This window comes from Aythya fuligula, chromosome 1 (assembly GCF_009819795.1).
Source record: "Aythya fuligula isolate bAytFul2 chromosome 1, bAytFul2.pri, whole genome shotgun sequence".
Classification (NCBI taxonomy): Eukaryota; Metazoa; Chordata; class Aves; order Anseriformes; family Anatidae; genus Aythya; species Aythya fuligula.
This window is the reverse complement of record NC_045559.1, coordinates 114522802-114535723: the sequence shown is the minus strand read 5'-3', so window position 1 is coordinate 114535723 and position 12922 is coordinate 114522802. Positions and strand designations below refer to the sequence as shown.

The following is a 12922-nucleotide window of genomic DNA, read 5'->3' as shown; positions in this document are numbered from 1 at the left end:
TGCATTAGCACAGATTTGTCTGACATGAGTGCTGAAGTAAAATTGGTTAGATCACTTTATCAGACGCACAGGTGAGATGTAATTTATCTGCTATAACATCCCTAGGAAGCATTTACAGAGCATCTGCAGCCTGCTGCTTTGAATCTCCTGAGGAATAAGCTCTGGAATATCTCTAGAGCTCCAGAAAGCTGCAAGTCTTGCATGCAAAACAGATGCTTATGATATCTCTCCTTTCTCTTGGTAAAATATAAGAAACAGCAGCAGATGCAGAGTACTTTTCTTAACTGAGAACTAGCAAACTTCTGGCAGATCTTGGGTTTCTCATCCAAATCTCTAGGTTTCAAGAATGCACCCAAATTTAGGACGTGGCACAACAGTTCACTGCAAACAGTGCATGTACTACTAGATATGTAAAATACCAAAATGAGGCCTTTTACCTATGAAATCTGTAGGACGAACAAGCAAAAGAACAAAAGAAGAATGATTTAAATGTATAAAAATATTGAAACAGCCATTTAAGTACTCATTTTTTCACTGACTAATCAGTTGCAAGGTGATAAGGAATAACCATTGTGTCTGCCAAAATCAAATTGTGTTAAACTAACTTAGCTGCTTTGTTTGGCAGCGTCCCTGGGCAACGGAGCAGTTCTTAAACTGGCAGCAGAAACTCTAGCTTTAGGGACTGTGGAGGGAGCTGCTACCAGAAAGCAAGGAACACAGCAGTGAGTAGTGGCAGCTATGACAAGGGTAGAGATAGGGAGCACTGCTGTGAGGGCTTTAACCCTTTTAAGAGAAAGCAAGAGCAGACTGAATCCCTGGCTGTTGGCAGCCACCCCCTCAGGTCACCACTTCAGATCTTCTCCTGCCCAAAGTCTGGAGTGCAGGACTATAGTACAGAGCTGCAAAGGCTGCTTGTGGCCCATTTGAAGCACAGCATGTTAAGAAAGTTGCTGCTAAATGAACATTTCAATGATGAGAAGAATGTCAAGAAAGATTAAAATGCACCTGGTAGATTCAGTCCAGGAATGAGAGGATGAGGACAGTCTTCAAATACATAATAGACGGGCGTAAGGAGAACGGTGTTAAGCTATTCTCTGTGCAATTGGCTTGGCCCATTTAGGTTAATTCTGTATGTTCAGCTGTAAACAGTGAAATGCTACAGGAAGCAACTTCAAACAGTTGAAAACTGTTTGAATATTACAAGAAGCAACGTGGCATCTGCTTTATTGGATGCTTCTGAACAACAGGTGGGACAAACACGAGTTAAGAACAGTCCAGACATACTTCTTTTACTTCAGAAAAAGGAACATTGAATAAATGGATCCTACAGTTCCCTTTCATATATATGTTCCATTCCAGTTAGCATGAATAACACTTAAGCTTGCATGAAGTCAGTACAAATTTTTAAATTAAGTTAAACATACAGGAAGGGAAAATAAAACAAACCAAGTAAATTTGCAGCTTACATTTGCTAAAATAATTAAAATATTTTGGTCTTTACATGTTAACAATGTTATTCTATATAGTTAACATTACCAAAAACAGCTCAACAAACGTAACAACTCTTTCCATGCTTCTTCTGAAGAGAAGCAAAGTTACTAATAAATTAACATAAAAATAACTTGTTTTATTGCTAGTGATTTTATATTACCAGTTATACCAGGTTCTATTTGTATGTTAGTTTTTATAGGGAACCAAAAAAACAACATGTATTGAAAACATAACTAACAAATTACTATGGGCAACGTACAATCACTTTCAATAATCCTGGTATTTTACAACTGATTGCCTGACCACTGTAATTCTAAACCAGAGTATTTTATTCCCACTTGTCATCAAAATATCTATTGTTTTCAGACTACAGAAAAACCTCACAGTTGAAAGCAAGGGTAAAACCTGTACATGACTTATTTTACAACTGCTGGTCAGATGCTTACTGCGTTCTGGATGCAGCCTACTAGTCATACTTATAAAAATATAGAAATATCTTTATTGATGAGGGACACATTTTGTTCAGATCAAGTTCCTTGGGATACAGCCCTCTATCACAATTTCAGCTGGCCAGCCACTGTATCTGTTCTTGTCTTCATCAGAGTGGTTTATCTGTTTTAAAGTAATAACAATCTTTATCATCATCATCAATACTTGGTTTATCATTTACAAATTAAGTTTGTTAAATCTCATTTCTGTCATACAGATAAGCACTTATGGGCTTATAGAAAACAAATACAACAGGTCACAGATGTAAACACAATCTGATATAAAATGGTATGTTTAGACTTCCTGAAGCCTGAGGACAAGTTATTCAAAAAGTTTTTTTTTTTTTTTTTTTTGATGCAGGGATTGCTGTTCATGGACAGCCAATTTGAGACTGCTCAGTTTTGATATAAAAGCAGTCATCATTTTTAGGAAGTCCTTGGAATTTGTCCTTTTAGAAGAAAATGCAAGATTCTATACAGCATGTCAGATTGGACATTCCAAAACTGAGACTATCTAGAATCATCGGTCACTTCTGAAATTTGTCTACAGAAAAAAAAGTCTCAACATGATTTAATGCTGCAGTGGTAGAAGCCAGTAGTGTACGTGGCCCAGATTAAAAGCAAAGAATGATGACACATTAGAGAACTTGATTTGTACAACTGAGGCTTACTGAACAGATTACAGTTAAGACAGATGCTCCATGAAATCTGCACCTGAAGGTTATACGTGATATACAGACAAATACAAAGTGAAAATAAAATTAACCTGACCTTTTCTCTTTGGATATCATCTGGCAGCTTGAAACCTTTGGCAGCTATAAAAGCCCAGCTTGACCTGAACTTCATATTCTGTATTTCTTTACTTCCCAGGGCTTCTATTAATGTTTTGGCATCACTTCGTAACCTAGGAAAATTTAGAGAAAACATATTAAAAATGCATAACATAAACAACCTGAAAAAGAACACAGTGGCTTCATGGTTTATGTCATTAGGTCAGCAGAAGCAATAATAAGAAGTTTAAAACTTCCCGAGTGCTATCTTAGTAGCATGCCATTAAACTTACAGAACAAAATTATATATTCCTCTCTGCTTCCCTGATGTTAATACAACTTGTTTGTAACAGCACAATGGAAGTAAATTTTGTCTCAAATACTGTTTGATATTTCATCCCTTTTTAAATATGGACAAGGGCATCAACTGTTTATCAACCAAATGATTAAGATTGTTCCTGTTTAATTATGATATCATCACTTCAGAACAAAATAACATACAATTTGAAAGGACTTGAAGAATCAGGTTAAGATGTAAAAAGGAATGCTAACTACATACATTCCAATTAGAACTGTAGATAGCTTCTTAACAGAAGAATGTGACCCAGAGGTAATAGCACGGCCCTTTATGAGAATAACTGTTGTTTTTAAACAAGTTTAACACACTCCTTCCATCTTTGGAAGCATCAACATACATGATATGGACAAGCACTGAATGCATATGAAATCAAAACCTAAAGAGAAGCAATGAGAGAACAACCCTGACTACATGATGAAATAAATCATTCCTTTACACCATTTCAAAAGAGTGATTGTCAGACTATGTGCTGCTCTATCTCTCTATTCTCTCAAAATGAATTATTTGCTTACTGGGTGCTTCCATCGTCATGAGTCACCATCAAAAGCAGGGACCCTTGTGGTGCATTTTTGATGAAAGTCGCCAGCTCTCCTGAGTGCTCTGTTGAATTAATTACACGGCTAATTATTCATTTCTCCCTTATATACACACATAACAAATTCCACCTACTTTCTATTGCTTTCAAATTCTCTTCGCTTTTTGGCCTTGTCTATTCAAAATGAGACCTAATTAGGCAATTATTCTCTTTGCAGGCAGAGGACCTGTCTAATTCTGAAAGATGGAGAAAGCTGCTAGCTCTCACTGAAGACTAGGAGAGCAAAGTTAGATCTACAGTTCCCAGTAAAGATACTTCTGAACCTCTGAAAAATAAAACATTTATACACAAATGTATAGATGGTTTCTTATGTTTACCTCATATAACAAAAGCAGGGAAAACATGGAATAGTCCAGCAGAAGTCACTGATATTCTGTGCCTTTATTTTTGTGTGCTAACTACTGTGCTAATTGTAGAGCTAAGTAACACACCCCATTGTATGCCTGTTTTCATTAAGAGGGGCTGCTTATTTGCAGCACTAAGCTATTTATTGGTTTTGTAATTGCTAGGCATACATTATATTCTACAGAAAATAAGCATCTTGTGTAACGGGAACACTGGGGACATGGCTGTCTACATACTGTATATAAAACTGTAGCCCCATGATTAGACCAAGTGCGATTTCTATGCATGCATGTACATGCATGTATGTGCATGGCCATAAGCATTCTTAAGAGGTCAAAGAATCAACTGCCAGTGCCTCACAGCATTCTGTTTCTCCTTACTAGTTAGTAAGGAAATTTGTATCATTCGAAGTCTGGAAAATGTATTGAAAGGTATTCTTAAAGTAGATCTTCTTTCTAGACGCATTGAAGGATACCAAGAGACAGACTAGCATATTTTGTATGATGATTTTACAACCAGAATAGAACAAAATATAGCAGAAAATTGAATTTGCTGACTGAGATACCACATCCGGATGTGGTATCTGCAAAAGTGCTATCCTTACCAGACTGAAAAAATAGAGAGAAAAAAAGGACAATTAATTACAATAAACATTAACCAACTCAACCAACAGGAGAAACACAGTTTTTAAGGCAACATTTTTTTGTCAGGAGACCTGGCCACAGCATATCCTAACAAAAACAACAGCTGTTAGCTTCTAGCTGATCCCTTTCAACGAGACAGTCCTTTAAAAAGCAGGATAAATATGTAATATGTCTTTACTTAATGCTAAAACATTAACAAAAGCTCTACTGTGCTTTTTCCTACCTCCTTCCCACATGTCAAAAAATTTTGCTGATATCACTTTTCCTGTTTTATCTGTAATTAAGAAAAAAAGGAAATATAAGCAAGAATTATTACATTTAGTCAGCATACGCAGCAGTTTCAGCTAAGGCAAGGCATCTCCAGTTTTCAGTATTATTGTGCTTCTGAGTTACCTTTTGTTTGAATTTTAAATTGGAAGGAATATAGAAAAATGTAAGTTTAAGATTTGGGTATAATATTTTGTTTTGTATAGTCTCTGCCTGTGGCAACAGTCAGCTGAAAAAAATTGTTCAGAAATCACTTCTATTACAGCACAGACCTGCAAATTGTCAAAGAAAATCACACTGGAAATAAATGAATTCTCCTTTCAACTAAAGGAAGTCACTTGCAGACTGAATCTGAATCATCATTAATGATTAAAACATTTTTATTACTTTTTATTTTAAGGAAGGAATACAGTTTATTGTGCACTTTCATGATCTTATATATACACACATACAACACTAGGTCACGGCCATACATTGGCAAACTGGCTAAGCCTGGGTGTATGTGAATGTGCCTATTTGGTGCCCTGATTCAGATGTGCAGGCTCTCATACTATTTGAATCTCAGTGGACAGAAACTCAACACACAGACATCATTATCATAACAAAAATTGGGCATGCAAACAATTAGTCATTCCAAAACATTATGGTCAATATTCATAGTTGGTTATGCTGCTGTTGAGATGGTTATTTTTGTTTTCGGAAGACATGTACCATTGGAAATACTTTTCAAATTTCTAAATTCATGTCAACTGAGCTAATTTACTTTGGTTATCCTATACCCCTGCTATGTGAAAGGTATTTTTCTATTTATTATACCGTCAACTTATTTCTTATCATAAGATCCAACAGTTCCTGATTTCTTTATAGCATATCTTTGATCCACACATGGTAAAATACTGGAGGAAAATTCTTCCAATCACAGGGCTCTAAATGTCAGGTTTATCACACTGACAAGGAGAGAAGGTGGTAAAATCTGTCACTAGTGAAACAAGATCCTAGAACTGGGCTTCTTCTAAGTGGAGATCACTCAGGAAAGGGATAGGACTATAGTATGGACAGTGGAGGTCCACACAACTCTTTTTCTCTTTCTCTGTTTGTAACTTGGGCTTAATAGCTCTGTCTTCCTTCTTACAAAAGAGCACATTCATTCAGAAAAAAAAGAGAAATTTTGAAATAAAATATGAATGTGGATGCTACAAGAAATTTATTGGACACACTCATTAGTTTGACTGATTTAATTAGAGGACATGCAGAAAATATGTTTCACTACAAATTACTTTGAGACACTGGACAGATTTACCTGCAGGGGGAGATGGATGGGTAGCTAAAATGACTATGTATGTGATGAAGGAAGTGCTTTTTCAGTCTTTTAAAATGTGTAAAATTTGATATAGAACTTCCTCATTCAAGATGGATGCAAAGGCATCTACGTCTCTATGCTGAAAGCTCACTGTTAACTGTTTACCTACTATAACCAGTAAAGCTTTTAAGATTCCTCACTGGAAACAAAAAAACATGCAGTAGTTAACTGGAAAAAATACATCACACTTCATAGTCCCAACCTCATCACCATACCCATTCATCTAAATTAAAATGGTTCATCCAGATCTGGAACAAACTACAGCTTCTGCTCCTCCTATGAGCAAAGACATATAATGGCAGTTTAATTTTAATCAAGCCTTGAATTTCTCTTTCCAAGTCTTGAATTTCTCTGGAAAAGGAATTTGTACCTTGCAGCAGAACTGCAATTCTCAGTTATGGTTTGCCCCATCAGTAGAGCAGTAGATATGCTTTAAAACAAGGACAGAACCTGAAAATTGAGTGTTACTGCTGGAGGTCACAGATATTTTGCTATGTTACTTAAGCAGCAGTATTTTTTTCTGACAAAATACACATATACCACTTCTGTATGCACATTTGTTATTTTCTTATATTGATTATGAACGTTTCTTTTGTTTATCCAGAATACTACTACTCATGCAGTATTTTTTCTTATATTTAACACAAATCAAGTTTGCAATTGTCTTCCTTTTCTTCCATACTACCTACTAAAAAAATCCCAACATTTAAAATTTATTCCATTATAAAATGTCTCCAACATTTTTTTCTCTTACTTACAATTCACAATGGCAATGTTTATACCTCTTCCAACATTACCCTTCTCTTCACTTATAATCCTGGAATTGAAATAAACACAGTATCAGTAAAATTCATCCTTCCAGAAGCTCTGATCCAAAGTCAGATTCACCAATGCTAAGTCACTTCTTGGTGTTCTTGTTTTCTTCAGTTATTTAATTCAGGAGTTTGTAGTAAACAAGAGCTATGGCTTAAAAATCTTGCGTATTATGCCAGTTCATTTCCTTCAAAGATGCACAATGAGTCTTGCAAAATGAGCCAGATCAAGACAGATCTTTTTCTACTTTTTCTTTCTGTCTGCTTTAGTACAAAGCAAACGTAAGAAAATGGTTTTTGTTTGTTTGTTTGTTTGTTTTTGGTGGTAGTAGTCTGTGTGGACTACATCAACAAGAAAAATCACTTCAGGGTTTTAAAGTAGGTCTACTTGTACAGTTTGAAAAAACTAAGAATGAAACCGACTTTCAGAAGATGGTGACCATTCAACAAGTTTTAAGCTGTCTATCCTGAACCACAAAAATCATAGTTGAAATGAACAGCTGAACGCAGCTTATACAGAGGAACAAATAAAATAACCTGAGATTTAAGAATTAAAAAAAGACAGAAAAAGGATCTAAATAGTGTCATCAACAGTTTGGAATTATTTCTATCTACGCTTAAATGACTGAGAGGGCACGTCTTCCGAGCACTCATATTACAACTACTTAACAATAAAAAATTATGAGTCAGTCAGAGCTAATAAAAGAAAGCCATTCGAACACCTAGGAGACAGGGCAAAGGGAAGTATACTACACAGAAATTACAAGGTCCACAAGTGGAAAACACACCCTTCAGTGAAAACAGTATTGTTACAGTCACCCATATGACAAAAATGTTCTATTCAAAAAAGTAGAACACATAGGAAGTAGAGAAAAATTTAAGACAACTTAAAAAAAGGTGTTTATAAGTATATATTCAAGCTATCTCCAAGTTATCTTTAGTCCCTATATCACCATTTTTGAGCTTTTATTTTAGGCCAGAGTTCCATGGAGAGATGGATTGTCTTGATTTGAATCATCATCGCAACGCCCATTTGAATGAAGGAAGCAGAGATGTTGTATTTAAGATGGACCCCATGAGGCATGCTGCACAAAAAATACCATAAAAAGTGAAACCTCAGACAGACATAAGGAGACAATAATTCAGAATTGGAACAGAAGGGGAGAACTCACATGTTCCTAAGAGTCTTACAGCATACTTAGTAGCACTTAAAAGGGAAGATACAACAGTGGCCTTCTTATTTTTTGCATATCTTTTTGAAGAAAGAAACCTTTTCTTTCCCTTGGTAGGAGCCTACTTGCTGATAGCGTACCAAAATGGAACACCTTTCTTCATACTACAAAGCACTTGCTTATATTTATAGTCAGGCTGGTACTTACAGCTCATCCTCAAAACAGATTTTAGCCAGATTTCTTGTGCCACCACCACTACGAACCCGATAGGCATAGCTATCAGGTAAGCAGGGAGACCAGTGATCACATTTTTGCCTTTTGGGAGCTGGAGCTACAACAACAAACATAAGAAAATGTTTTCTTGAATGCCACATAAAAAAATTCTACATGGAAAGAACCACTTAATGTCAACCTACTGATCTCAAACTATATATATGGAGGCCAATCCTGCCAGTTTTTCAGTATCCTGCCAACATTATCATAGATTTGCCTGGCTTTAGGTTATCGTTGGCTTTCAAACAGCTGTTGGAACCAAAAGTAAGCTTATTTAGATAAAAAAAGGTCCCATATACTCGATTCAAATCAGACCATACTAATTATTCTGTTGTTTCATTTAACAGTAAATGAGGGCTAATGATAGCTTCAAGTAAGTAGTTATAATTCTAATTTTAAATATTTTTCACACAAGAACATAGTCATACAACGAGAAAGATGTACAAATTAAACCACACAGTTAGATCAGAGGAAGAAAAATGAGAACTACGTCACAGTCTGGTTAGTTACTCTAAAATACGTGTGATAGAACCAGAGCTGCTGCTGGAGCTTTGCACATGATTACATGCAAACAAATAAAGCACTGTTATATTACTAGTCAATTCTTTGCATTTGCATACTGCTAAATATAGGCTGACTTTATCTTTCATCAAAGATAGTGTCTAAGGAAGTTCAGACTTGCACTAATTAATTAACTTTACACAGCCATCTCGTTCTTACAATAGTATACTAGTTAAAAAGCCATTTGTCATTTACACTGAATGAAAAAAAAAAAAGGAAATACAATTATATACCCTTCAACACTGGTTTCTTTCCAATGTCTTGAAGATAAACGATAGATGTTGATATTGAGTCTTCGGATAAAAGAACAGCAAATAAGTATCCCATGTACCAAGCCAACAGTGATGCCAACAGAAGCCCTGAGAATTTCACAATATCTGCCAAGAAGAAAGAGAAAACCACAAAGACATAAAGATATACTCATAGCAATACACAAAATAATGTATTTTTTTCTGGCATTGCTGCAAAAAATGGCCTTCAGAGATGCAGCAATAGAGAGTTTGTTGCATTCCCATCTCTGACAACCCATTTCATTTCTAAAGCTCGATCATCAAGGAGAAATACCCCCCTCCTCCAATCCCCTCAATCCACGACAATAATACTGCAAAGAAACATGAAGTTCAACTCAGTCCTAGCAGAATTTGACTCTGAAAAGTAAGTACCAGACACCACACACGACTATACAGGTAGTATGCATTTACTGCTGGTTTTGTGCAACAGGCAGATGCTACAGGAAGGGTTTAAACACCTGCACTGACCAAGCAGGGAGCTCCCTTCACCCCCAGAGGTAGAAGACAATGACAGCTTTGCTGACACATGGGATCTGGATCTAGATGACTCAGGCATCAAGCAGGCTCAGGAAACCTTCTTCACCAGCAGCACTGTTGGGCTGGAGAGCTGTGCTCTGGCAGAGATTAAGTTCTCAGGCTCGCAGCCAGGCACCACAGCTTCCACCTCAAAAGTTGGCAGACCTAAGCCTGTATGCTGACAGGTGAAGGCTTTTTTCCCCCCATGCCTTGAAGACAATTGTGAGGCACCTCCTGATGACCACAGAGCCCTGTCAAGCCTGGCACAGGAGGGATTTCCTGCTGCAGATGTGCTCTCACTGGGGACAGGTGGAGAACCGGGGTACCTGCCCGGCCGAGTCGCTGGGTGCTGCAGGGCTGAGCACACTGGACACGGAGAAGACACTGAGCAACAGGCAGCGGGAGCAAAAAACACACTTTGTTTTTTTTCCACAGCAAAACCACACTTTGTGGAGCCTGACCGCACGCAGCTCAAGAGGCTGTGGGGAGGAGGCTTGTGCTGCCTGATCACCTGGGCAGCAACCACCTGCACTCTTTGAGAGTTGGTTCCCTCAGGAGCAAAGGCTGAACGAGCGCACCCCTTGAACGCCTGTTGGTGAGTGTCTGTGCAGCACTTTGTTGGGAAATGTGGGCACGGGGTGCCTCAGAGTCAGGGATCATTCTACAGAAACGCAGCATCGTGGGATGTGTGAGGTGAGAAGGGACCCCTGGAGGCCCCCTGCTCCAAGCCCTGCCCAAGCAGGGCCACCCAGCGCAGGCTGCCCAGGGCCGTGCCCAGGCGGCTTTTGGAGATCCCAAGGAGGAGCCCCCACAGCTCTCTGGGCAGCCTGTGCCAGGGCTCCTCACCCGCACAGCACAGAAGTGCTGCCTGCTGCTCAGGGGGAGCCTCCTGGGCTCCACTTTGTGCCCGCTGCCTCTAGTCCTGGCGCTGGGCACCACAGAAAAGTGCCTGGCTCCGTCCTCTTCGCTCTCTCCCTTCAGGTATTTATGGACATTGATGAGATCCCCCTGAGCCTTCCCTTCTCCAGGCTGAACAGCCCCGGCTCTCTCCGCCTCTCCTCACAGGAGAGGTGCTCCTGCCCCTTCATCATCTCGGTGGCCCCTCATTGAACTCTCTCCAGTCTGCCCACAGCTCTCTTGTACTGGGGGCCCAGAACTGGACCAAGCACTCCAGGTGTGGCCTCGCCAATGCTGAGTAGAGGCAAGGATCACCTCCCACTCACCTGCTGACATGATCAGCCTAATGCAGCCAAGGATACCATTATCCTTCTTAGCACCAAGGGCACATGCAGACTCATGTCCAACCTGGTGTCCATCAGGACTCCTAGGTCCTTTTCTGTTTTCCAGCTGGGTGTCCCCCAGCATGTCCTGCCTGGGGTTGTTCCTCCCCAGGCGTAGGACTCTGCACTTCTCCTTGTTGAACTTCATGAGGTTCCCGTCAGCCCATTTCTCCAGCCTGTCCAGGTACTATCAGCAGCATTTTGCAGGACAGGCTCTGTTTTCACTCAGGCTTCCCTACCTGCCCTTTCTCCTCCGTTAGGGCAAGGAGAGTAAAGTCAGCAACAGGGGAGCCGGGAGCCAACCCATCACATCAGAAGGCTGACAAGAACAACTGCATCATCAGGGCACCAGGACTGCAAAACACCAAGGCTTTGAGGTCGTGAGATACTTCCTGGTCTTTACACGTCCCGAAACATAATGGTCCCTTAAACAGAAAGTTGAAAATTCTGAGTTTTGCAGTCCTGAACATCTAGTTTAATAAAACCATCGGCCAAGAATATCCAGGAAGTTCACTTTGCCAACCTGCCAGTATATATTGCCTAGCCGTAATCTTCCTTGTAATTGCTTACACTTAAGAGGACGTTTCTTTTCTTCCTGGAACAGCCCTCTGCAAATTTTATGATTTCTGCCGCTTCCCTGTTTTTGCCCTCTCTGGAATAAAGCCAAGTTGTTCACTTCTCTTCAAGTCTTGTTCTGCAGGTCTTACCACCTTCCGTTGGCTGCCTAACTGGTCTGCATACTGTACTGCAGAAGAGACATCTGGTCCAATACACACATTCTGGTGGCTCTGCTTCTGTTTATTCATGTCAGAAGGAAGTTTGACTTCTTAAGTAGAAATTACTGCCTCAAGTTCAGTTTATAATCCCCCATAAAGAAATCTATTGTTCTGCAAGTATTTGAACTCTCTAGCTATTCCCTATACTGTATTTTATGTGACATTATTCCTGTATCGTACCTAAAAAAAAAAAACAAAAACAAACAAACCAAACAAAAACCCACACATGAAAAACAAAATACAGAAAATACAGAAAATACTAATTGGTAAAGTTAACACTGAACATTAGTAAGGAGAGCCACAAAAACTGAATGTTCTTTATACTAGCAGTAACAATTTCTCTCTGACACAGTCATTAACAACCGAGGTAAAACTGCGGTACTTTTGCCCTTGAATCTCAAAGAGGAAGCACAGAACCACAGAATGGTTGGATCAGGAGGTACCTTAAGGAATGGTTTTGGGTGGAATGGACATTAAAGACCATCCAGTTCCATCCCCCTGCCTTGGGCAGGGACACCTCCCACCAGCCCAGGCTGCCCAAAGCCCCATCCAGCCTGGCCTTGAGCCCTGCCAGGGATGGGGCACCCACAGCTTCTCTGGGCAGCCTGTGCCAGTGCCTCACTGCCCTCACAGTGAAGAATTTCTTCCTTATATCTAATCTAAACCTACTCTCTTTTAGTTTAAAGCCATTGTTCCTTGTCCTATCATTATATGCTCTTGTAAAAAGTCCCTCCCCAGCTTTTCCTGTAGATCCCCTCTACAACCCTGGCAGGTTGCTATAATGTCTCCCCAGAGCCTTCTCATCTCCAGGCTGAACAACCCCAACTCCCCCAGCCTGTATTCACAAGAGAGGTGCTCCAGCCCCCTCCTCTGGACTCGCTCCAACAGGTCCACATCCTTCTCATGTTGAACGCAGCACTCCAG

The 12922-nt window shown here is 39.5% G+C and overlaps 1 protein-coding gene across 1 annotated transcript; it reads right to left on the bottom strand.

Moving 5' to 3' along the window:
* Positions 1 to 2013: 2013 nt before the first annotated feature.
* On the bottom strand, positions 2014 to 11370 carry FAM3B (FAM3 metabolism regulating signaling molecule B). The gene is made up of 9 exons (XM_032196370.1): positions 11166 to 11370; positions 9895 to 9945; positions 9370 to 9513; positions 8510 to 8633; positions 7077 to 7135; positions 4915 to 4965; positions 3620 to 3707; positions 2751 to 2883; positions 2014 to 2103 (listed from the first exon to the last, which is right to left on the bottom strand). Exons 1-9 carry the CDS (start codon positions 11368 to 11370, stop codon positions 2014 to 2016), a joined length of 945 nt encoding a protein of 314 aa, XP_032052261.1.
* Between the last annotated feature and the right edge of the window lie 1552 nt (positions 11371 to 12922).